This window comes from Coregonus clupeaformis, unplaced genomic scaffold, assembly GCF_020615455.1.
Source record: "Coregonus clupeaformis isolate EN_2021a unplaced genomic scaffold, ASM2061545v1 scaf0156, whole genome shotgun sequence".
NCBI lineage: Eukaryota > Metazoa > Chordata > Actinopteri > Salmoniformes > Salmonidae > Coregonus > Coregonus clupeaformis.
In genome coordinates this window covers 45,774-72,541 of record NW_025533611.1, presented here as the reverse complement: position 1 = coordinate 72,541, position 26,768 = coordinate 45,774, and the positions used below count along the sequence as shown (strand labels likewise).

General features: G+C 41.6%; 2 protein-coding genes across 2 annotated transcripts in view; both read left to right on the top strand.

Moving 5' to 3' along the window:
- The window catches only part of LOC123483844 (obscurin-like), a 64,920-nt gene extending 59,553 nt beyond the window's left edge, over positions 1 to 5,367 (top strand). The window contains exons 14-18 of the mRNA XM_045213800.1: positions 3,463 to 3,537; positions 3,728 to 3,790; positions 4,553 to 4,624; positions 4,819 to 4,875; positions 5,333 to 5,367. Of these exons, the coding sequence (XP_045069735.1) occupies positions 3,463 to 3,537; positions 3,728 to 3,790; positions 4,553 to 4,624; positions 4,819 to 4,875; positions 5,333 to 5,340 (275 nt within the window). The 3' untranslated portion in view covers positions 5,341 to 5,367. The remainder of the gene's footprint in view (positions 1 to 3,462; positions 3,538 to 3,727; positions 3,791 to 4,552; positions 4,625 to 4,818; positions 4,876 to 5,332) is intronic.
- Positions 5,368 to 11,511: 6,144 nt separating this feature from the next.
- LOC123483852 lies at positions 11,512 to 23,775 on the top strand. Its single transcript, XM_045213810.1, has 5 exons — positions 11,512 to 11,687; positions 21,165 to 21,461; positions 21,600 to 21,845; positions 22,048 to 22,193; positions 22,953 to 23,775. The coding sequence occupies exons 1-5, from the start codon at positions 11,621 to 11,623 to the stop codon at positions 23,325 to 23,327; spliced, it is 1,131 nt and encodes a 376-aa protein (XP_045069745.1). The 5' UTR covers positions 11,512 to 11,620; the 3' UTR covers positions 23,328 to 23,775.
- Positions 23,776 to 26,768: the final 2,993 nt, after the last annotated feature.

The following is a 26,768-nucleotide window of genomic DNA, read 5'->3' as shown; positions in this document are numbered from 1 at the left end:
AGTGGGGAGAACAAGTATTTGATACACTGCCGATTTTGCAGGTTTTCCTACTTACAAAGCATGTAGAGGTCTGTAATTTTTATCATAGGTACACTTCAACTGTGAGAGACAGAATCTAAAACAAAAATCCAGAAAATCACATTGTATGATTTTTATGTAATTAATTTGCATTTTATTGCATGACATAAGTATTTGATACATCAGAAAAGCAGAACTTAATATTTCGTACAGAAACCTTTGTTTGCAATATTACAGAGATCATACGTTTCCTGTAGGTCTTTACCAGGTTTGCACACACTGCAGCAGGGATTTTGGCCCACTCCTCCATACAGACCTTCTCCAGATCCTTCAGGTTTCGGGGCTGTCGCTGGGCAATACGGACTTTCAGCTCCCCTCCAAAGATTTTCTATTGGGTTCAGGTCTGGAGACTGGCTAGGCCACTCCAGGACCTTGAGATGCTTCTTACGGAGCCACTGTGTTTCGGGTCGCTTTTCATGCTGGAAGACTCAGCCACGACCTATCTTCAATGCTCTTACTGAGGGAAGGAGGATGTTCGCCAAGATCTCGCGATACTTGGCCCCATCCATCCTCCCCTCAATACGGTGCAGTTGTCCTGTCCCCTTTGCAGAAAAGTATCCCCAAAGAATGATGTTTCCACCTCCATGCTTCACGGTTGGGATGGTGTTCTTGGGGTTAAACTCATCCTTCTTCTTGTTCCAAACACGGCGAGTGAAATTTAGACCAAAAAGCTCTATTTTTGTCTCATCAGACCACATGACCTTCTCCCATTCCTCCTCTGGATCATCCATATGGTCATTGGCAAACTTCAGACGGGCCTGGACATGCGCTGGCTTGAGCAGGGGGACCTTGCATGCGCTGCAGGATTTTAATCCATGACGGTGTAGTGTGTTACTAATGGTTTTCTTTGAGACTGTGGTCCCAGCTCTCTTCAGGTCATTGACCAGGTCCTGCCGTGTAGTTCTGGGCTGATCCCTCACCTTCCTCATGATCATTGATGCCCCACGAGGTGAGATCTTGCATGGAGCTCAAGACCGAGGGTGATTGACCGTCATCTTGAACTTCTTCCATTTTCTAATAATTGCGCCAACAGTTGTTGCCTTCTCACCAAGCTGCTTCCCTATTGTCCTGTAGCCCATCCCAGCCTTGTGCAGGTCTATAATTTTATCCCTGATGTCCTTACACAGCTCTCTGGTCTTGGCCATTGTGGAGAGGTTGGAGTCTGTTTGAATGAGTGTGTGGACAGGTGTCTTTTATACAGGTAACGAGTTCAAACAGGTGCAGTTAATACAGGTAATGAGTGGAGAACAGGAGGGCTTCTTAAAGAAAAACTAACAGGTCTGTGAGAGCCGGAATTCTTACTGGTTGGTAGATGATCAAATACTTATGTCATGCAATAAAATGCAAATTAATTACTTAAAAATCATACAATGTGATTTTCTGGATTTTTGTTTTAGATTCCATCTCTCACAGTTGAAGTGTACCTATGATAAAAATTACAGACCTCTACATGCTTTGTAAGTAGGAAAACCTGCAAAATCGGCAGTGTATCAAATACTTGTTCTCCCCACTGTATATACACACACACACTACCGTTCAAAAGTTTGGGGTCACTTAGAAATGTCCTTGTTTTCGAAAGAAAAGCAAATTATTTGTCCATTAAAATAACATCAAATTGATCATAAATACAGTGTAGACATTGTTAAGGTTGTAAATGGATATTGTAGTTGAAAACGGCTGATTTTCTATGAAATATCTACATAGGCGCACAGAGGCCCATTATCAGCAACCATCAGTCCTGTGTTCCAATGGCACATTGTGTTTGCTAATCCAAGTTTATCATTTTAAAAGGCTAATTGATCATTAGAAAACCATTTTGCAATTATGTTAGCACAGCTGAAAACTGTTGTGCTGAATAAAGAAGCAATAAAACTGGCCTTCTTGAGACTAGTTGAGTATCTGGAGCATCAGCAATTGTGGGTTTGATTACAGGCTCAGAATGGCCAGAAACAAATAACTTTCTTCTGAAACTCGTCAGTCTATTCTTGTTCTGAGAAATGAAGGCTATTCCATGCGAGAAATTGCCAAGAAACTGAAGATCTCGTACAACGCTGTGTACTACTCCCTTCACAGAACAGCGCAAACTGGCTCTAACCAGAATAGAAAGAGGAGTGGGAGGCCCCGGTGCACAACTGAGCAAGAGGACAAATACATTAGAGTGTCTAGTTTGAGAAACAGACGCCTCACAGGTCCTCAACTGGCAGCTTCATTAAATAGTACCCGCAAAACACCAGTCTCAACGTCAACAGTGAAGAGGCCACTCCGGGATGCTGACCTTCTAGGCAGAGTTGCAAAGAAAAAGCCATATCTCAGACTGGCCAATACAAATAAAAGATTAAGATGGGCAAAAGAACACAGACACTGGACAGAGGAATCGAAGTTTGAGTTGTTCGGATCACAAAGAAGAACATTTGTGAGACGCAGATCAAATGAAAAGATGCTGGAGGAGTGCTTGATGCCATCTGTCAAGCATGGTGGAGGCAATGTGATGGTCTGGGGGTGCTTTGGTGGTGGTAAAGTGGGAGATTTGTACAGGGTAAAAGGGATATTGAAGAAGGAAGGCTATCACTCCATTTTGCAACGCCATGCCATACCCTGTGGATGGCGCTTGATTGGAGCCAATTTCCTCCTACAACAGAGAATAACCCAAAGCACAGCTCCAAACTATATAAAAACTATTAAGCAGTCAGCTGGTATTCTGTATATAATGGAGTGGCCAGCACAGTCACAGGATCTCAACCCTTTTGAGCTGTTGTGGGAGCAGCTTGACCGTATGGTACGTAAGAAGTGGTGATCAAGCCAATCCAACTTGTGGGAGGTGCTTCAGGAAGCATGGGGTGAAATCTCTTCAGATTACCTCAACAAAATGACAACTAGAATGCCAAAGGTCTGCAAGGCTGTTATTGCTGCAAATTGAGGATTTTTTGACGAAAGCAAAGTTTGAAGGACACAATTATTATTTATATAAAAAATCATTATTTCTAACCTTGTCAATGACTACATTTCCTATGCATTTTGCTATATTTCCTATTCAAACTCATTTCATGTATGTTTTCATGGAAAACAAGGACATTTCTAACTGACTCCAAACCTTTGAACAGTAGTGTATATATATACTTTATATATGACACACACACACGTATAATAATATATATAAATATATTTACAAGTTCTCTGTACTTCTTCCTCCTCAGTAAAGAGAGACTATCCAAAAGAAAATCCTGTCTACTCTGAGGTGAAGACAGGGAAAGCCACTGGTAAGAACCATTATACAGGTTGGCAGTCATTAAAACCTTAATTCGTAATTTCTGAGTTTGTGATGAAGAGGTCGAATATGCAATAGGCTAATTCCTTCATTTGTTGACTGGAAATGTCCATTGTCAGCAGCAGCTGGACCTGTTGATGTGACCTATGCTGAGGTTGACCTCCAAAAGAAGGTCAAAGCCAAGAAGAAGAGAGGTAAGACTAGACATCCCTCCCTCCATATTCCCCCTATCAGAACCTCACTCCTCTTTGACCCATATTAAAAGCTGTATTCTCTATGTAACGGATCATCATGACCTCATACCTTTAACTATGTATTGTATAACTGTATATTCTTCTGTATAACTGTAACATTATGCTGATGTTTTATCCTCACCCCCTATAGAAACAGCAACCCCACCTGAGGCAGAACCTGTCTATTCTCTAGTGAAGCCATACACAGCCCCCGGTAAGACTTAATCAACAATCTATTGAAAGGGTATGAAACTATATCTAAGTATGTCCTAAGAAACTGGTGAGAAATCATTTCTGATCACATTACCTTTTTATCATTGTCACGTACGTTAAGGAACGGGACGGACCAAGGTGCAGCGTGAACGGCGAACATGTTTATTAACTAATAAACACACAAAACAGTAACCAAAACAACAAACTTAACCGTGACAGTCCAAAGGCTAACACACAAGCCTAAACATGAACCTAACAAAATCCCACAACACAGGCAGGAAAACTGGCTGCCTAAGTATGAACCCCAATCAGAGACAACGAGCGACAGCTGTCTCTGATTGGGAACCACACCCGGCCAAACATAGAAATACAAAACCTAGAATATATTCACACTCTGACCAAACTAGCTAGAGTTCTATAGGCCAGGGCGTGACAATCATCAGTGTGATGAACTATGGATTATAGTGTTGATGTTAACATACATTTGGATTTGCACTCCCATAGCAAATTATCTCCTAAATATTGTACATTCAGGCCGGCCTATTGGAATCTCTACATTTCACTATTGTATTTGTATTCGCTCTACTCCAGAGGTGGACAAACGTTTTATTTTATTTTCTCAAACATAATTTGCCCACCCCTTCTCTACACCTATATTACCTCTCTCTGAGCCTGATTATGTTTTTCTGTTTCGAATGAAGAGGCAGCATATGCATTAAGCTAATTTCTGCATTTGTTGACTACAAATGTCCATTGTCAGCAGCAGCTGGACCTGTTGATGTGACCTATGCTGAGGTTGACCTCCAAAAGAATGTCAAAGCCAAGAAGAAGAGAGGTAAGACTAGACATCCCTCCCTCCATATTCCCCCTATCAGAACCTCACTCCTCTTTGACCCATATTGAATAAATGTTTATTATTCTGTACATTATTCTGGATATTATTATGGATATTATTATGGATATTATTATTGATATTATTCTGGATATAACTATTATATTATGCTGATGTTTATCCTCCTACATAAACAGCAACCCCACCAGTAGCAGATTCAGTCTATTCTCAAGTGAAGCCACACAAAGCCACAGGTAAGACTAATAGCCATATGCTATTGACACTAATACAGGTGTAGGATCTTAATTTGACCAGTTTCTCACAGAATGAAAATACTCCTGCAGCAAAAGGATATGTGATTTATTGTGTGTATTAGAATGCATGGACATTTTTGTAGGGCTTGATACATCTGTATTTAGGGAAAATCAAGTCTGAAATTCTGAAGTGGAAATACAAAACTTTAGAAGCCTCTTTTAAACCTTGAATACACTACGAGTTTGTATTTCATACTGTGCAGGAAATGTCCTGCAACAACATGATGATCATATTAAGATGCTACACCTGTATTATACTTATTGAGCTAATGCTTTGATATCAAAGTATACTGCATCTATTTAAAGTATACCTCTAAAAAAACGTTGTGTGGTGATATGTTACAGGTCCTTGAAGGAAATGGAGGGATAAATAACTTTGTGTGGTGATATGTTACAGGTCCTTGAGGGAGGTGGAGGGATATATCACTTTGTGTGGTGATATGTTACAGGTCCTTGAGGGAGATGGAGGGATACATCACTTTGTGTGGTGATCTGTTACAGGTCCTTGAGGGAGCTGGAGGGACACACCATCAGAGGAGGAGCAGGAGAAACCTGGGAACATGGATTATGCACACAAACACACACACACACAATAACACATTGTAAACTCAGCAAAAAAAGAAACGTCATCTCACTGTCAACTGTGTTTATTTTCACCAAACTTAACATGAACATAACAAGATTCAACAACTGAGACATAAACAGAAATTGAATAATGTGTCCCTGAACAAAAGGGGGGTCAAATTCAAAAGTAACAGTCAGTATCTGGTGTGGCCACCAGCTGCAGTAAGCACTGCAGTGCATCTCCTCCTCATGGACTGCACCAGATTTGACAGTTCTTGCTGTGAGACGTTATCCCACTCTTCCACCAAGGCACCTGCAAGTTCCCGGACATTTCTGGGGGGAATGGCCCTAGCCCTCACCCTGTGATCCAACAGGTCCCAGACGTGCTCAATAGGATTGAGATCCGGGCTCTTCGCTGGCCAAGGCAGAACACTGACATTCCTGTCTTGCAGGAAATCACGCACAGAACGAGCAGTATGGCTGGTGGCATTGTCATGCTGGAGGGTCATGTCAGGATGAGCCTGCAGGAAGTGTACCATTTGATTTGATTTGATTTGATAAGGAAGGAGGATGACTTCCCTGTAACGCACAGCGTTGATATTGCCTGCAATGACAACAAGCTCAGTCCGATGATGCTGTGACACACCGCCCCGGACAATGACGGACTCTCCACCTCCAAATCGATCCCGCTCCAGAGTACAGGCCTCAGTGTAACGCTCATTCCTTCGACGATAAACGCGAATCCGACCATCAACCCTGATGAGACAAAAACGCGACTCGTCAGTGAAGAGTACTTTTTGCCAGTCCTGTCTGGTCCAGCGACGGTGGGTTTGTGCCCATAGGCGACGTTGTTGCCGGTGATGTCTGGTGAGGACCTGCCTTACAACAGGCCTACAAGCCCTCAGAACAGCCTCTCTCAGCCTATTGTGGACAGTCTGAGCACTGATGGAGGGATTGTGCGTTCCTGGTGTAACTCGGGCAGTTGTTGTTGCCATCCTGTACCTGTCCCGCAGGTGTGATGTTCGGATGTACCGATCCTGTGCAGGTGTTGTTACACGTGTCTCCCTGTAGCGCTGTCTTAGGCGTCTCACAGTCGGACATTGCAATTTATTGCCCTGGCCACATCTGCTGTCCTCATGCCTCCTTGCAGCATGCCTAAGGCCCCTGGGCATCTTTCTTTTGGTGTTTTTCAGAGTCAGTAGAAAGGCGTCTTTAGTGTCCTAAGTTTTCATAACTGTGACCTTAATTGCCTACCGTCTGTAAGCTGTTAGTGTCTTAACGACCGTGGTGCATGTTCATTAATTGTTTATGGTTCATTGAACAAGCATGTGTTTAAACCCTTTACAATGAAGATCTGTGAAGTTATTTGGATTTTTACGAATTATCTTTGAAAGACACTGTCCTCAAAAAGGGACGTTTCTTTTTTTGCTGAGTTTACATGAAGGATTTGTATTTAAAAAAACAAGAAAAAAATACAAACATTGTTTTTAATTAATCATGGTTTAATTGTGTATTACTGTAACAGTTTTTTAAACAGTTATATGGTGTAATGATTATGGATCTTATCTGCAGCTACAGCAATATAATCTGCTTTGTATTGAATTGTATTGTTTGTTGGTTAGTTATTTTGTTTTTACATTTTAGTCATTTAGCAGACGCTCTAATCCAGAGTGATTTATAGGAGCAATTAGGGTTAAGTGGCTTGCTCAAAGGCGCAGAGCGATTTTTCCCTTAGTCGGTCCGGGTATTCGAACCTGCAACCTTTTGCTTGCTCCTAACCACTAGGCTACCTGTTGCCCTAGTTCAGTAGAATTATGTTGCATAAATGGCAGTTAAAAGCTGAGTTGCTTATAGAAGAACAAACAAAAAACACAAACAAATGTATAAATTGTGAGAGTAATGGAACTGGACAAGATGACGGATGATCAGGGAAGCAGATCTGATGGCATTGAGAACTGAGGAAGCATTGATGGTCTGATGATCCTATGAGTGGAGGAGGGAGCCGGTCAGAGTAGAGAGACAGTCAGCAGCTGCCCCCCCATGTCCTCCGTGCTCTGGGTTGGTGATAGTTAGCTTAGCTGGCTAGCCACTCCTCTCCACTAACTCCATGTAGCACCACTTGGGTGATGCTATTATGCTGCCTCAAAGGCACTAGAAGCATAACATTATCAGTCAGAGTATCTTATCCACTAGTCCCAGCCATCTCCTCATGCAGTCCTCTCACTTCTTCTGCTTCTCTCCAAGCCGGTGTTGTGGCATTCTAACCCATTCACATCCAAACAGTCTCCAAGCTAGCTTGGTAGGTAGCAAGTGAGCCAAACTGGCAAATTCTAACTTAAAACTCATTCAGGATGACCAATTAATTACGGATTCTGAATTACCAATCAAAAAACAAAAAGCTGATAGAAAAATGGCAAAAGAAAACGACTTAAAGTCCCAGCGCTGTCAAAAATGTGATTTTCCTGTGTTTTACACTGAGTATACCAAACATTAGGAACACCTACCTAATATTCAGTTTTCCCCTTTCCACTCAGACCACGCCCAGACATTCCTAGCTACATTCTTGATTGTCAAATTGCGCTTTGCTTAGAAACATTATTTTTTTTTGGATCATTTTAATTGAAAACAATCACATGAAGATACTTAATTGTTACCCAGAAATTATTTGATATTGAGATAAAAATGTCTGCATTGGACCATTAAAAACAACTAAGGATTAAATGTACAAAAAATGTATGGGATCGATGATCCATGGTTTCCATAGTGGCACCATCATGGCAATTTTGTATTTATTGTTTACGTTATCAATGTCTGAAATGTATTATCTTTGATTCATTATTTCTGTCATTCGATGATAGATTAACATATTTCTTTATGAATTTTACAGAATATTATCAGTATTATACATGTTTTTTTTTCTATTCAACTGTACTTTTTGAATATCTATGCATTGTGCTTTTTAATAAACTTTAGTTTTTCATCCAAGAGATGACATTAGTGCTTACTTACAGTAAATGGATGTTGTCATCATTGTCAACTCTTTCATACAATCTGCTTTGGCCAGCCCTCCTTCAGCCTAATAAAGTTATTGGGCTTGTCAATGTATGAGTTAAATATGTGATCGGTACATACATTTTGGGACTTTTAAATTAAAGACATACTCCGGAACTGTTGAAACTACAAAGTACACTACATGACCAAAAGTATGTGGAAACCTGCTAGTTGAACATCTAATTCCAAAATCATGGGCATTATTATGGAGTTGGTCCCCCCTTTGCCGCTATAACAGCCTCCACTCTTCTGGCAATGCTTTCCACTAGATGTTGGAGCATTGATGCAGAGACTTGTTTCCATTTAGCCACAAGAGCATTAGTGAGGTCGGACACTGATGTTTGTCGATTAGGTCTGACTCGCAGTCGGCGTTCCAATTCATCCCAAAGGTGTTCAATGGGGTTGAGGTCAGGGCTCTGAGCAGGCCAGCGGCGCAGCGGTCTGAGGCACTGCATCTCAGTGCTAGAGGCTTCACTACAGACCCTGGTTCAATTCCAGGCTGTATCACAATCCAGCCGTGATTGGGATTCCCATAGGGCGGCGCACAATTGGCTCAGTGTTGGCCGGGGTAGGCTGTCATTGTAAATAAGAATTTGTTCTTATCTGACTTGCCTGGTTAAATATCTATTTTTATGTTCTTCCACACCAATTTCGACAAACCATTTCTGTATGGACCTCGCTTTGTGCCATAGCGCATTGTCATGCTGAAACAGGAAAGGGCATTCTCCAAACTTTTGCCACAAAGTTGGAAGCACAGAATCATCAAGAATGTCATTGTACGCTGTAGCGTTAAGATTTCCCTGACTTGTTGGAAAGGTGGCATCCTTGACAGTGACATGTTGAAAGTCACTCAGCTCTTCAGTAAGGCCATTCTACTTTAAATGTTTGTCTGTGGAGATTGCATGGCTGTGCGCTCGATTTTATACACCTGTCAGCAACGGGTGTGGCTGAAATAGCTGAATCCACTAATTTTAAGGGGTGTCCACATACTTTTGTGTATATGTACAGTAGTGTATTGTGTAGTATGAGCAGAATTACTGTCTTACCTTAATTACCCAGGAAGTCCCTAGTTTGACAGCGACTGTTTTTCTGGAAGCTGTGTTGCGCCATTTTCCCTACATTTCCCCCAAGTGGGCCAGCCCCCTAGCAATTTGAGTTCAACCAATGAGCTTCAGCCCCTCACCATGTGAGTGACAGCTAGCAAGAGGCACATCATGCACACACAACAGAGTGAGAGAGAGAGCAATCTGCACATATGTGATATAGTATGCAATTTTCAAGGACCACTTTTGGCTTGTGAGCGATTCTTTCACAACTACTGGCTAAAAAGTGTACAAAAGTACCAGTTCATCTCTTTAATGATATATACCCATTGAATCTTGAAGAATATAACTTATAAATGCCTCATGAGCTTAGTTCAACTGCTGTATCCCATCAGCTGAAGACCCATTGAGATTTTCAAAATGACTTTTTAGGGAAGGGTGTGCTTGAAAAGGGCAGTTTTCTAATGTCCTCTCTGCAGCAGTTCTGATGAGCTGGTCAGTACTGGTACTGTGTATCACTTCCTCTTTAACAAACCAGGAAAAGTGCTGGGGTGGCAACATTTCAGAGTTTTAACATCATTACTGATAACAAAACTCTATAATTGAATGTCTGGCATTTGATTGGAAAACCCCTGGTAATAAAACAGAATAGAATATTATAGACTCTTATAGAATAGAATATAATATAATAGAAGAGAAGAGAAGAGAAGAGAAGAGAAGAGAAGAGAAGAGAAGAGAAGAGAAGAGAAGAGAAGAGAAGAGAAGAGAAGAGAAGAGAAGAGAAGAGAAGAGAAGAGAAGAGAAGAGAAGAGAAATGTCAAAAGAGAACTCTCCAAACTAGTACTTTAGGTTGATCAGTTATGGTTTAGTTGCAACATCAGGAAATACTAACAGAAATACATATCAAGAACTTAAGACACGTGACGTCCTTTCTCTGATAAAAATAGTGATGTGCAACATTTTATAACCGCCCCCTCATCTAAGAAAGCAATGACCTCTCACTATACTTTAACATTAACCTGCTGTAGTTCTACAACCAACACACACAAATGTCTTGTGTGTTTTTAAAACTGAAATGTGATTGCAAAGAGGTCGTTCAAGTAAGCATAGATTTCCATACTTTTTCATAATGGTCCCCTGAGGGAATCGAACCCACAACCCTATTCCATTACTGTGCTACATTCCACGTGTAAACTACCTGACCAGGTCTTGCTCATATTCTCACCATCCTACAGACAAGGTCTTAATGACTAATGGCATCACTGTTCCAGTTAGGGGGGTTCTGTGTCTGTGTTTATATCTATGTGGTCAGACAGACAGACAGACAGACAGACAGACAGACAGACAGACAGACAGACAGACAGACAGACAGACAGACAGACAGACAGACAGACAGACAGACAGACAGACAGACAGACAGACAGACAGACAGACAGACAGACAGACAGACAGACAGACCGACCGACCGACCGACCGACCGACCGACCGACCGACCGACCGACCGACCGACAGACAGACAGACAGACAGACAGACAGACAGACTGTGTCACGGAGACCACCAGACAGGAAGTGACACAATATGTTACATGAAACGTAGAAGGGGGCCTTTGTCAGTAAGCTAGGACCCACTTCCTCACAAAAAACACACTGAACAATGAGCATGCAGGATAACTCATGCAAACCCTTCTGCAGGCATACGATGCCTACATGAAAATATACACACACACCGTTCTGATACCATCAGCCTGATCACCGCAGTAACAGACCCCAAACACGCACTCCTCATTTTCTAACTCTCAAGCTGAGTGAAGGGGTATTTTCAGATAGATTGTGACTTCCTTTTCAACTAACATACAGGCAGTCTTTTTTAGAACAGTAGCTCTCATCAAAATAAGTCTCTTCTCTCCCTTCTCTACTCTCTCTCTCTTCTCTGTGTGTTTTGGTGAGTCTAGCTAGCTACCAGTCAGTCACAGAGAGATAGGGAGGACGTACAGCCAGAGGAAACAGACACACAGCACCCAACAGAGATGTCTGGTGGTCCCCTCTCCTGCTTCTCCAAACAGGGAATACTCCTACTCTCTATCCTCCACTATGGTTAGTATTGTATGGATTCTTTACTTTCTCCTGTTCATGTTTTGTATCTATTACATGTACTTGCTTGCATGATGACGTTAGGAATAGAGTTAGCTTTCTCTAACTTCCTTGTTCGTTTTTACGTGGTGAGTGATACAGTATATTGATTCTGTATGTTTTAATGAAACATTCGTATTTGATGTGTGTGTCATTGGTGTGGTTGGGTCAGCAGCTTTTGCAGTGCTTCCAGAAAGCAAGATATCTTATGATCCTGTGCTAGACGCATGTGATTCATTTAATTTAAGGCAATACTGGATTGTAATCCAATTAATGTTTTAAGTCGTCCCTTAACCCTGGTGCTTTGCTGAAAATAAATTATGTCCATTGTGGTATGGGTCAGATTGACCCGCACAGTCTAAACACACTCAAGACAGTCAATTTTGATTACATTGGAAGCTGACTGTCTTCTTCGTTGTGGTGACGGTGACCATTCTATATTACCATCTTTAGACTTCCATGTCCTCTCTTCTCTGGGTGATGGTTGTTGCATGCTCTCTCTCTCTCCCATCTGATGGAGGGGATGGTATGGTAGACTCCTCCTCTGAATCCTCTTCACCAAAGAAAAATTCACAATCTCGATCATCAACAGCATTGTCCTCTATCGCTGAAATGTCCTCTGTCTCTGAAACCTCTTCTTCTATTTCACTGTCACAGTCCAGAGTTTGTGATAAGGCTACATTGACTGAAAATCTTTTGGAGCTCATTTTTGAGTGTCTGTGTCAGAGATCTGCTGCTCTCACACTGAGAAGGAGAAGCTTCGGAAAGCTCCTTTTCACACAAACATAATTATGAAAGTGCAAGCAGAACCAGTCAAAACAAAATACATCAAATACACTTGTTTATGTTGGACCTGTGCAAATATCTATACACTTGAAAGCCTCAGGGTCAAAATGACCTACAACATCATGTTTCTATACAAAATCTACACAGACATTCCACAACACATCAGCGTGTCCACATTTTTCAGGTAGGTTCATGATCCTAAATTAGGAAAAGTCATTTAATTTCATGCATAAAAAGAGAGGTTAAGTAGTATTTTAGACAACTCAAAAGTGGAAATGGGTCAAATTGACCCGCAACATAATAGGAGGTATAAAAAAACATCACTATTAAATAATAAGACAAGGACAACTACAGATACAGTACCTTGTTAAAGTATTCAACCCCCTTGGCGTTTTTCCTATTCTGTTGCATTACAACCTGGAATTTAAATGGATTTTTATTTGGATTTCATGTAATGGACATACACAATATAGTCCAAATTGGTGAAGTGAAATGAAAAAAAAAACTTGTTAAAAAAATATATAAAAAAAAAATAACGGAAAAGTGGTGCGTGCATATGTATTCACCCCCTTTGCTATGAAGCCCCTAAATAAGATCTGATGCAACCAATTACCTTCAGAAGTCACATAATTAGTTAAATAAAGTCCACCTGTGGGCAATCTAAGTGTCACATGATCTGTCAAATGATCTCAGTATATATACACCTGTTCTGAAAGTGTGCAACACCACTAAGCAAAGGGCACCACCAAGCAAGCGGCACCATGAAGACCAAGGAGCTCTCCAAACAGGTCAGGGACAAAGTTGTGGAGAAGTACAGATCAGGGTTGGGTTATAAAAAAATATCTGAAACTTTGAACATCCCACGGAGCACCACTAAATCCATTATTAAAACATTGAAAGAATATGGCACCACAACAAACCTGCCAAGAGAGGGCCGCCCACCAAAACTCACGGACCAGGCAAGGAGGGCATTAATCAGAGAGGCAACAAAGAGACCAAAGATAACCCTGAAGGAGCTGCAAAGCTCCACCTTGGAGATTGGAGTATCTGTCCATAGGACCACTTTAAGCCGTACACTCCACAGAGCTGGGCTTTATGGGTTTAAGAGTGGCCAGAAAAAAAGCCATTGCTTAAAGAAAAAAATAAGCAAACACGTTTGGTGTTCGCCAAAAGGCATGTGGGAGAAGGTACTCTATTCAGATGAGACTAAAATTGATCTTTTTGGCCATCAAGGAAAACGCTATGTCTGGCACAAACCCAACACCTCTCATCACCCCGAGAACACCATCCCCACAGTGAAGCATAGTGGTGGCATCATCATGTTGTGGGGATGTTTTTCATCGGCAGGGACTGGGAAACTGGTCAGAATTGAATGAATGATGGAGGGTGCTAAATACAGGGAAATTCTTGAGGGAAACCTGTTTCAGTCATCCAGAGATTTGAGACTGGGACGTAGGTTCACCTTCCAGCAGGACAATGACCCTAAGCATACTGCTAAAGCAACACTCAAGTGGTTTAAGGGGAATCATCTAATTGTCTTGGAATGGCCTAGTCAAAGCCCAGACCTCAATCCAATTGAGAATCTGTGGTATGACTTAAAGATTGCTGTACACCAGCGGAACACATCCAACTTGAAGGAGCTGGAGCAGTTTTGCCTTGAAGAATGGGCTAAAATCCCAGCGGCTAGATGTGCCAAGCTTATAGAGATATACCACAAGAGACATGCAGCTGTAATTGCTGCAAAAGGTGGCTCTACAAAGTATTGACTTTAGGGGGGTTAATAGTTATGCACGCTCAAGTTTTCTGTTTTTTTGTCTTATTTCTTGTTTGTTTCACCACAAAAATATTTTGCAGCTTCAAAGTGGTAGGCATGTTGTGTAAATCAAATGATACAAACCCCCCTAAAATCCATTGTAATTTCAGGTTGTAAGGCAACAAAATAGGAAAAATGCCAAGGGTTAGGGTAAGATGTAATTGTAGAGTACAGAGACATTTTTAATCTCAGAGCTCCAACAGTGCAGGTCAAAGGGAAGTGAATGAAACAAATATAACAATGATAAATGTCCATGGGGGGTGGTTCGCTGTTGTGACTTCTTCTTCGTCACAGTCTCCGTGTGGTTTGACCATTTCATCTCCTTCAAGTTTTGGACCGTCTCCATGACAGCCCTGTTGATGACCATGGGGGCGTGCCCAGCCTGGTTCCTCCTGAAGTCCACAATCAGCTCCTTTGTTAAGTTTAGGGAGAGGTTGTTTACCTGGCACCACGCTGTCAGAGTGCCTACCTCCTCCCTGTAGGCCGTCTCATCGTTGTTGGTAATCAGGCCTTCCACCAAATTTCAGGACTGCTGAGTGCAAACATGAACATTGTGAAAATCTGTGCATCTTCCGGCGTGCCTTTACTGTGAACACTGAGACTGTACCCGCTTGAAGTTACAGTTTTAACATTGGCCAAGTAGGCTACTGCAGGCCTACCAGAGTGGCCTACCATCAAAAACAATGGAAAAAATGCAACCCATAACATTTTAACATGGAAATAGCTGTTCTATCATTCAGCCTACAGTAGCAGCCAATGTGTTGGGTTCAATGTAGGCCTACATTTTATGAAAGGTTTGGAGAAGAAAAACCTGCAGGGCTTGACATTAACCTGTTTATCCACTTGTCCTTCAGACAAGGTGTCACGATCGTTGAAAGGAGTGGACCAATGCGCAGCGTGATAAGCGAACATACTTTATTATTTCGATTCACCCGGCCCAACGACACGTGAAGTCCTGGCCCCATACCGGACCAAGCCTCACCATAGCTCTACACACCCTGGCTCAACACAGGTCCCCAGAGCCAGGCGTGACAGTACCTGCCTGTCCGCGCACCACACTGTTGGCGCCCAGACCTCCTCTCTCGCCAGGGCTTTAACCCTGCCCATGGTCCTCTGCCCTCGAACAGTCCTCCCAGGGACCAGCCATTGGCCCACCTGGTGGCCATCGCCTCCGCCTCCAGGAATGCCCTACCCGGCGTTTGCTCCGAAACACGCTGCTTGGTCCAGTTTTGGTGGGATCTTCTGTCACGAGAGTCTATGTTTTGTGTTTCTATGTTCAGGATCTAGTTCAATGTGTATCTATGTTGGCGGGGTGGTTCTCAATCAGAGGCACCGAGAATCAGCTGTTGCTTGTTGTCTCTGATTGGGAACCATACTTAGGCAGCCTGTTTGGCACAGTGTATTGTGGGATCTTGTTCCGTGTTGGTTTGTGTATGTACCCAAGGACTTCACGTATCGTTTTGTTGTTTTGTTCGTGTGGTGAATATAATAAATAGAGATGTACGCATATCACGCTGCGCCTTGGTCCGTTACTCATTACGACGATCGTGACACAAGGAGGTGACTTAAAATGTTCTGTTGTTTAATGCAAGAAACCACTTTAGAAAATAAATTCATTATTCCCATACCATTATTAGCGAATCAGACAAATTATGCTACGCTCTGCCTATTGGCTTCTTAGCTTATACAACACTGCCCCTTTAAGACATAAAAAAAGCTCTTTACCTGACTCCCTTTTCAAAGATGACTAGAAATGCACACATTTTAAGCTCCTGTAGGAAGCAACCACTCCCCAATTGTTGACTATAACGGAGCTATAACTGGGCTAATAACTCACTAATTACGGGGCCCGAGGGCGGCTCTTCAAAAAAGCGACTCACTAATTAATTCTAAGTGCCAACTCGGGTCTCCGGGAGTACAGGAGGGGACAGAGGATGTACCCTTGTGGGGCCCCCGTGTTGAGGATCAGTGTGTAGGAGGTAATGTTGCCTAACTTCACCACCTGGGAGCGACCCGTCAGGAAGTCCAGGAACCAGTTGCATAAGGAGGAGTCTCAGGGCTGTGAGCTCTGTGGTGAGCTTAAAGGTCACTATGGTATTGAAGGCCGAGCTGTAGTCAAACAGCATCTTCCCATATGCATTCCTTCTGTCCAGGTGGGTGATAGGGTTTGCGTCTTCCGTGGATCTGTCGGGCGGTAGGCATATTGGAGAGGGTCGAGTGTGTCTGGAAGGGAGGAGGTGAAGTGCTCCTTGAATACATTTACATTTTAGTCATTTGTCAGACGTTCTTATCCAGGGCGACTTACAGTTAGTGATTGCATACATTTTCATACTGGCCCCGTGGGAAATGAACCCACAACCCTGGCGTTGCAAGTGCCATGCTCTACCAACTGAGATACAGGGGACCTGACTAGCCTCTCGAAGCACTTCATGATGACGGAAGTGAGTCCTACGGGTCGGTAGTCTTTCAGTTCACTTACTTTCCCTTTCTTGGGCACAGGGATGATAGTGTACATCTTGAAGCAGGTGTGGATAACGACCTGACCTAGAAAGAGGTTGAAAATGTCAGAAAACACAACAGCTAGCTGGTCTGCACATGTTGACGGAAGTGAGTCCTATGGCTAGGGATGCTGTCTGGGCCGGCAGTCTTGCGAGTGCTAACAAGTTTGAATGACTTACATAAGTCCTCCGTGGAAACAGTAAGTATGTAGCCCTCATTGTTCTCAGGGGCTCTCCTCGGCAGCTCAGAGTCATCTTTATGCTAGGAGAGAAAAAGTTTTTTAGCTCGTAAGGTGGCGTTGGTGTTCGTGACGTGACTGGCTTTCTTTTTCTAATTCATGATCGTTAGAAGCCCCTGCCACATACGCCTGGTGTCCGGCCCTGTTGAAGGTTTCTGTTGTTGTCATGGACTACTTTAGCATTTAACTAATTATCAACTTTGCAACAACTTACTACTTTTTAACTACTTAGCTAGCATGTTAGCTAAACTTAACCTATTTCTAACCCTAACCTTAACCCTTTAACTACATAGCTAGCATGTTACCTATCTCTAACCTGAACCCCTAACCCCTAAACCTAACCTTAACCCCTAGCCTAGCTAACGATAGCCACCTAGCTAGCCTAGCTAACGTTAGCTGTATAGCTAACCTAGTTGCTGGCGTCCCGGTAGGGTCAGCCCCCAGTCGTGAACTGTGGTTGTGCTAAGCCTGCTGGCAGGGCCAACCCCCGGCCGTAGGCCAAGGTTGTATAGGTCAGAGGGTTTGGTTTATCAGGGCCACTTTCAGTAGAAGATAGAAATGCCACAAATAGAGCTGACCTGATCCCTTATTCCCTTATATGTCAGAGGCCTGTTTGGTCTACATCACAGGAGGCTGCTGAGGGGAGGACGGCTCATAATAATGGCTGGAAAGGAGTAAATGGAATAGTATTAAACGTATGGGAAACATGTTTGATGTGTTTGATACCATTCCATCGATTCCATTCCAGCCATTACAATGAGCCTGTCCTCCCCAATTAAGGTGCCACCGGCCGCCTGTGTTCTACATGGAATATTTCTCTCTGAAGGTTCCAAAATGTTGCATCCTGCTGAACGCGGGCCATGTCTGTGATAGTTTAAAATGTACTGCCCAGGCCGGCGCTCATCTCTGGAACCTAATCACTAATATACTATGAAGGGCCTGTTTTTAAACGTCTCGGTCCGTCTCTGTCAAATGAAACCGCCACATCGGAATTGGAAACATTACGTTTTAGAAAATTCTATTTTGATATTGGAAATGTCATATTCCAAAAAAGTAAGCACCTATGAGTCAATAGCAGCCAGGAAATGATTCATTTCCGTGTTAATATATGAAATGTGGGCCTGATAAAATTGATTATTTCTTGCCATGGAAATAAAGTGATGCACTTCATCAGAGCACTTCAACACCTTGTTACAGGCTTTGGTCATTTATGTATATTTTGAGGTTGGACATTAGCATGTGGGGCACACCGATTGGTGTCAACTCATTAGTCAGTATGTGTTACACCTGCCCTGGTTTGTCATCTCGTTAGTGGGAAGGTGTTTCACCTGTGCTGGCCCAGCTGATATTTAAGAGTGGCTGACCCTAGTGCTCCAGTTGTCTGGAGCGATGTGGAGGGTTAACACCTTTAGTTGATGTGCCCTATTTGAGTTCTAGAAAAACGGTCCTTTGTCTGATCTTCTTTGTGTTTGCTTTGCACCAACATTTTGGTTTGCTCCTGTCTTTAAGTTTGGTGTGGGTTTTATTTTGTTTGCCTCTTCTTGGGGAAATGTTGTGGCTGTTCATGGTTTGTGTCTTTTAGTTTCCAGGTGTTGTTGCTAGTCAGCGTTCAGTGGACAACCCCATGAGTGTCTTTCTAAAGCCCCTAATGTTTAGGTTTGGTTGTCAGTGCCTCTTTGTTAGTCAACAGGAAGTGTTCAGTGTGGTTAACAGTTTCTTGTCAGTAGTGTCATTCTGACGGTGGTTTTGCTGTCAACTGCTGGTAAAAACACCCTTCAGACAGATATGCTGCTGTTAACTATTTGTTAACTGTTTAGACAACTCTTTAGACCTTGGGATAGATTCAATCCGTATTGCTGAAGATCTGTGCTATAGCGTGATTCCAATTTAAAGGCAACGCTCCGTGTTCATGGAGACTGCATTCTCATGTCAGCCCAATCGGAAATTACATTTCAATTGTGCTATAAAGCGTCTCTTCAGCGGTATGGATTTAGAAAATATGCCTCTATAATGGCCATCTCATCACAAAGTCAGAATTACACTAGACTAATCTCTTGACAGACAAGCTAGTTATTTCGAGAATTAGATTATGGCTCGTGAGATTAGTCTTACACCTTTAAAGACCGTAGTCTTTCATACTCTCATTGAGTTTGTTCATGTTGATTTACCGGAAGAGCTAATTTAAGCAACTCAATGTCAATAGTGAGGTCTGTCATGAGATTGTTCAGTAATACATCTCGTGCTCGACAATCACCAGATGAGTGTTATGGTTGGATTCCAAGAGCTGGTGAAACAAAAGTTTTCATATTCTAACACTGATGCACCAAAGTATAGGCATACTTGAACTAGCTTTAAGATGTAGGATAGCAATACATAAAAGAGAGCAATAAGACAGTAGAGCACAGATCTGTGAAAAAGTACTGTCAACCTCATCTGGCATTATGATTTCATTCGACACTTTACTTCAACAAAGTGTGTCACAACACACTCCCCCAGTGTGTCATAAACAGCCTTAAAGGGATTCTCCTGTACTTTTGTATAATTTTAAGCCAGTAGTTATGAAAGTAGCACCACGAGCCAAAAGTGGTCCCTGAAAATTGTGTATTACATCACATACAGTGCCCTCTGTAATAATTGGGACAGTGAATACTTTTTTCTTCATTTGGCTTTATACTCCAGAAGTTTGGATTAGAAATCAAACAATGACCATGAGGTTAATTTGCAGACTGTTAGCTTTCATTTCACTGTATTTTCATCCATATTGGGTGAACCATTTAGAAATGACAGCACTTTTTGTACATAGTCCCCCCATTTTAGGAGACCAAAAGTGTTGGGACGAATTCACTTATGTTTATTAAAGTATTAAACATGGATGTGGTCCCATATTCATAGCACACAATGACTACATCAAAGCTTGAAACTCTACACATTTGTTGGATGCATTTGCTGTTTGTTTTGGTTGTGTTTCAGATAATTTTGTGCCCTATAGAAATGAATGGTAAATATTGTATTGTGTCATTTTGGGGTCACTTTTATTGTAAATAAGAATAGAAGATGTTTCTGAACACTTCTACATTAATATGGGGTCCTTCCATGATTACGGATAATTCTGAATGAATCGTGAATAATGATGAGTGAGAAGTTACAGACGCACAAATAGCATACGCCCTCCAAAATGTCTTGGGGGTATGATATTTTTGCATCTGTAACTTTCTCACTCATAATTATTCACAATTCAACTTCCCTCTAGTTCACAAAATCTGTTGTAAACAAAGCAGTTTAAAATCTATAGGTTTACCAAACGGTTAAGTGATTATCAATTAAGAGCAGTCGGATTAAGAAATATATACAGTGTGTGTGTATATATATATATATATATTTATGTGTGTGTGTGTTTTTATCATCTTAAAAGTAATGTGAGAATTGCATTGTGGAAAGCTATTATACTGAACAAAAATATAAACGCAACCTGCTAAGTGTTGGTCCCATGTTTCATGAGCTGAAATAAAACATCCCAGAAATTCTCCATACGCACAAAAAGCTTATTTCTTTCAAATTTTGTGGACAGAATTGTTTACATCCCTGTTATTGAGCATTTGTCCTTTGCCAAGATAATCCATCCACCTGACAGGTGTGGCATATCAAGAAACTGATTAAAGAGCATGATCATTACACAGGTGCACCTTGTGCTGTGGACAATAAAAGGCCACTCTAAAATGTGCAGTTTTGTCACAAAACACAATGCCACAGATGACTTAAGTTTTGAGGAAGAGTGCAATTGGCATGCTGACTGCAGGAATGATCACCAGAGCTATTGCCAGATAATTTAATTTTAATTTCTCTACCATAAGCCGCCTCCAACGTCATTTTAGAGAATTTGGTAGTACGTCCAACCAGCCTCACAACCGCAGCCCAATACCTCCACATCCTGTGCTGAGGAGTATTTCTGTCTGTAATAAAATGTATTTCAATTTACTAATTTCCTTAAATTAACTGTAATTCAGTAAAAACATGTATTTCTAGATTAAACACTTATTAAGATTATCCCTATCTGAATAAAGAGCTGCAAACTCTGCGCCCGGTGAACCTCTTCCTCTCTCTTTAGGGACCTGGGCTGAAGACCCTCCAATAGACCAGTATGGCTTGAACGGAGGTTCGGTGTGTCTGGCTGTTGCAGAACTACCTGATCAACTCAAACAAATTCAATGGAAGTTCCAAAATTATATAATAGTTGATGATAAAGAGATCTCTCCTAAATACAAGGAGAAGGTAGATTATAACCCAGTGAACCAAACACTGTGCATTAAGAATCTGACGGACACAGACAGTGGAATTTACATTGCAAATGCACAGAAAATAGATTGGACAGATTCAACGTCTTCATACAGACTTAAGGTGTTGGGTGAGTTTTGTGATTTTTTAGTGTTTTGGTAGTCTGCTATGTATTTCTGCTTTGCTTGAAAAAGCTAATCTCCTTTAAAATGTCTTCACCAGTCATACATGTAAAATGTATCTTTCTGAACTTTATTGGTTGTTTTAGAAGCTGTTCCCATTCCAGCCATGCAGGTGACATACTCCAACTCAAGTACAGGACTTTGTATCATCACAGTGAATTGTTCAGGCTGGATGTTTTATGTCTGTAATGGAGGTCAGTGCACACTGTACCAGGATTCTCTGTCATTCTCTGAGGTCAACATCACCGTCTCCAGTGGTAATGGATTCATCCAGTGTATCGTCAACAATCACGTCAGTGCAGAGACCAAATCACAACGCATGGAGGACATATGTAAGTCTAACTTACTAACTTCCACTTTCTGTACATACCTCTATATTTATTAAAAAAATCAACTAACTTTTAACATCATTGCAGTTATATTCTTCTCCAGCAAAAATGTGGATAATGCTGCTTTTGTGCCTGTGTGTGTGTGTTTGTGTGTGTGTCATGTAAATGTGTATGTGTATGTGTGTGTGTGTGTGCGACATCTCAGGTATTGGTGAGAAGAAGGGGATCGCTGCAGCATCACCAGTTGGCACCATTGTGGGCATTGTTACTGGTGGATTATTCTTAGTTGGTGTAGGATGCATCACATCAACCAGAAGACGGCGATCCCCTAAAGAAAAACAGCTACTGAAGGTACCCTCTCTATCATTAATCTATGTTTAACCAACGGTGCGTAAATATAAGTAACATAAAATCCACATCAAAATCCATCAGTTTAAGCTAGAGATATCTGTGTTTTTACATGGGCTGCATCTCAATCACCGCAGTTGCGGAAGGCCGCCATAGGCGGATGAAGTGGATTGAGATGCAGCCAATGCTACAGCGGTGTTTGTCAGACCATGAGACATCCCTGAAATCGGTCGTCTCACGAAAATGTCTGTAGAGTCTGAACTAATGTGACCCCAATGTGGAAAGGGGCGATTTTTACAAACACGATGGTGTTCTCCGTTTTGCTCTATGACCCGTTTGAAGGTAACCATTACTGGTTTAAAAATGAATGGAAGTATGGAGGTCTACCCCAAAAAAGGAGTTAAATATGTGTCAAAAAAAGCACAAATATTTATTGAATCTCCTAGATATAGGACAGACACTTCAAAACCTTATGATTTATTTTTAACCTAGTTTTTTGCCATTTATGAATGTGTTATTCAATGCATTTCTATGGGATTTGGGACTAAGGGCCACATTCAATATTTTATCAAAACATTTACAAATAATTGTTTTTGATACCTAAAGGGGTCCTAAAATTCCAAATCAAATAGCTAAATGATCCATGGTATGACCATCTTAAAGCAATTCCCCCACCCCCCAACGTCTTAGACTCTAGAGAATAAAAAAAAAACATTTTAATTAATGATCATTTGCACGTTATGATTAATCATCTCCTAACAGGCCGTTGTTCCAGAAGTTGACATCCCAGTGAGTACTTTATCAGGAAGACCAGAACCACAGAACACCCCTGGATCTGAGGTGACATCAATCCACGACACTGCAGGGAGACCAGGAGCAGCAGTACCAGCAGTAGCAGGAGGAGAAGAAGTCCATCCAGGAGACAAAGAGTACACTTCACCAGAAGAGAGGACGGAACCACAGAGCCCTTCTGAGGCAGAGACTACATCAGTCTTCTATAGCACCTTACAGAAACCAGCTGTAGCACAGCACCACCCAGTGGGCAAAGGAAATAATCAGAATAAACCAGACACTGTGTATTGCACAATAGGAGATTACCCCTCCATCCTTCTCAGAGATCCCCTGATGTTACCTTGATTAAGACTTAACCCATAGACTCAGGTAACGAACCGCAAACACAGGGGAAATTATGACAATTGATTGTTTATTTAGTTTATGTCTAATTTCATCCATATTTAAAGTGGCAATCTGCGATTTCTACATACTTTTCAATGAATGGTATATAACTATTGATTCATGCAGAAAACAACATATGCTTGTTTAACTCCATTGTTTGTAAACATTATAAATTGTAAAGAAAATTGGTGGCAGGGTGCCCGCGTTGTTATTATTTGAACTGCAGATTTCCTCTTCAACGATAGATTGTTGTGCATACTGTCTTATTTTCTGTTAATGAAAATATGCAGATGAATATTTTTACTGTACATGCTTTAAAATAAATGTTATATACAAAACAGCTGAATTGAAAATGGGAAGCCCATCTAATCAACCAATCAAATCGACCAATCAATTAGTAAATACATAAACCAATCATTCAATCAATAAATCAAGTAAGCAAGCAAAAACCAACCGAGTATGTAATAATGTTTGTTTTTTATAAACATACTGTATGTCTAATTATTTAATACGATGGGAGATCATATTTCAAATATAACTATAAAAGGTATCTGTCACATCCAGCAGGTTATGTGGAGGAACTGCAGAGATATGAAAAGTCAATTATGGCTAAAAGCAAAAGCATTTGTCCTGTGGAGAAAAGCTAAAAATATCGGAGTGGCTGCAGTTCTGGATTTGCTGGAAACCCGATTTGCCGTGTCTAAAGATGTCTGTGTATGTGCAGATTTGTATTTATTTAGCTGCTGCCCACTCCACTACCTACGTAGCTGCTCCACTGCCGCTTCCCCTCCTTGATTGGCGATGATCATCTTTGTCTGGTGTAGCCATAGAGATAGATATAGAACTCTAGTGCCCAAAAGCCTATTTTAGCATGGTCAATGCCATTGAGGGCTTTCACCATTTTGAAGAAGTCAACTGGGTAGGACTTCTATGGGTTAAGGAAGGATCACACAATTCCATGATTTATACTCATGAGCAAACATTCCATAACTGCAGGTGGCAGTAAATCACCAACCTTGGTTTATACCTGTTCAAATAACACATTCAGTTTGTTTACCAACTCATAAAAGTAGTAGAAGAAGAAAATTGACTATTTCAAAATGGAGATGACCTCAATGGCCCTGCCCATGCTCTCATAATGGGACAGATACAATAATGCTTCGTCTAACTATATATATGGGTGTTGCCTACAAACTTCAAGTTGTACACAATGGACATGCAGACAGGCAGTCAAAGTAGTACTGTTCTTTTTCAGCAACTCTGGCTCGTGGCTTCGATATGGCAGCAACTACAAAGATTAGCCTACATCATCACACAAAACGCAGATTGTTTTTGCTCCAATGCAATGTGTAGGGACTGCATCCTGCATGTGCAACTGCAATTGCCGTTAAAACAGAATAGAGAAGGTTGTAACCTTCATAATGGCCTTGAATGTTTGTTCAAATGAGGCAGAGACTTAGGCTACATCATCATGGTTCAGTAGATGGTGAGTAAAGAGAGAAACGTGAAGGGATCCGTAGCTTTGAGAAAGAGGTTTCCAGAGTGGTCACCTTAAAATATAGTGAAATATAGCTAGTACTCTGCGTTAACATCCAAATCATACATTATGGGTTGGTTGATCTGTTATTTTCTGTTTTCTTTTTCAAAGGAAAAATGTATTGGAGATGTATGTTAACAATACTAAAAGCACTTTAACTTGATGGAAAATGGTACTTTACACAAAGGAGAGTAATGGGACTAACTTCATGATTTCACACGCTGTGTGTCTGCGTGTTTGTGTGTGTGAGCGCGCGTGCCTGTGTGTATGCATGGGTTTGTGTGTGCCTTTGTGTCTATGCATGAGTGTGTGCTTGTGTGCGTGTGTGCGTGTGTGAGTGTGCTATGCATGTTTATGTTTCAGTCAATGTGAGTGTGAGTCTGCATGTATGTGTGTTTTAACATATGCATGTTCATATGTATACTGGGAAAAAAAAATTACGCAACATGCAACAATTTCTACGATTTTACTAACTTACAGTTCATATGAGGAAATCATTTAATTGAAATAAACTCATTAGGCCCTAATCTATGAATTTCACATGATTGCGAATACAGATACGCATCTGTTGGTCACAGATAACTTTTTTTTTAAGGCAGGGGCGTGGATCAGAAAACCAGTCAGTATCTGGTGTGACCACCATTTGCCTCATGCAGCGCAACATCTCCTATGCATAGAGTTGATCAGGTTGTTGATTGTTGCCTGTGGAATGTTGTCCCACTCCTCTTCAATGGCTGTGCGAAGTTGCTGGATATTGGCGGGAACTGGAACACGCTGTTGTACACGTCGACCCATAGCATCCCAAACATGCTCAGTGGGTGACAAGTATTTTTAGGTTCCAGGAAATTTGTACACATCCTTGCGACATGGGGCCGTGCATTATCATGCTGAAACATGAGGTGATGACAGCGGATGAATGGCACGATAATGGGACTCAGGATCTCGTCTGCGCAACCCGATCAAACATCTCTGGAGAGACCTGAAAATAACTGTGCAGCGACGCTCCCCATCCAAACTGACAGCGCCAAATACAGGTGTGCCAAGCTTGTAGCGTCATACCCAAGAAGACTTGAGGCTGTAATCACTGACAAAGGTGCTTCAACAAAGTCTTAGGTAAAGGGTCTGAATACTTATGTAAATGTTTTATTTATTATTTTTTGCAAAAATGTCTAAAACCCTGTTTTTGCTTTGTGATTATGGGGTTTTCTGTGTAGATTGATTAGGAAAAAAGATTTAATCAATTTTAAAACAAACCTTTAATGTATACAAATTTTGAAAAAGTCAAGGGGTCTAAATACTTTCCGAATGCACTATATTACAGCTTTGCACCCCCCCCCCCCCCCCCAACTTCTTGGACTCTAAAGTGTGGCGCAGTGGTCTAAGGCACTGCATCGCAGTGTTAACTGTGCCACTAGAGATCCTGGTTCGAATCCAGGCTCTGTCGCAGCCGGCCGCGACCGGGAGACTCATGGGCGGCGCACAATTGGCCCAGCGTTGTCCAGGGTAGGGGAGGGAATGGCCGGCAGGGATGTAGCTCAGTTGATAGAGCATGGCGTTTGCAACGCCAGGGTTGTGGGTTTGATTCCCACGGGGGGCCAGTATAAAAAAAAGATGTATTCACTAACTGTAAGTCGCTCTGGATAAGAGCGTCTGCTAAATGACTAAAATGTAAATGTAAAGGATTAAAAGTAATGTGAGTATTGCATTGTGAAAAGCAATTACTTTATATGAATATGTATTGCAATGTGAAACATGTATTTCTAGCTGAAACACTGATTTAAGTTTGGTGAAAAAGTGACTGGATGATTGCGTGTGTTATACTTAGTGAAAATGTCCTTAGAGTTTTGAACCAACTGCCTTTTTTA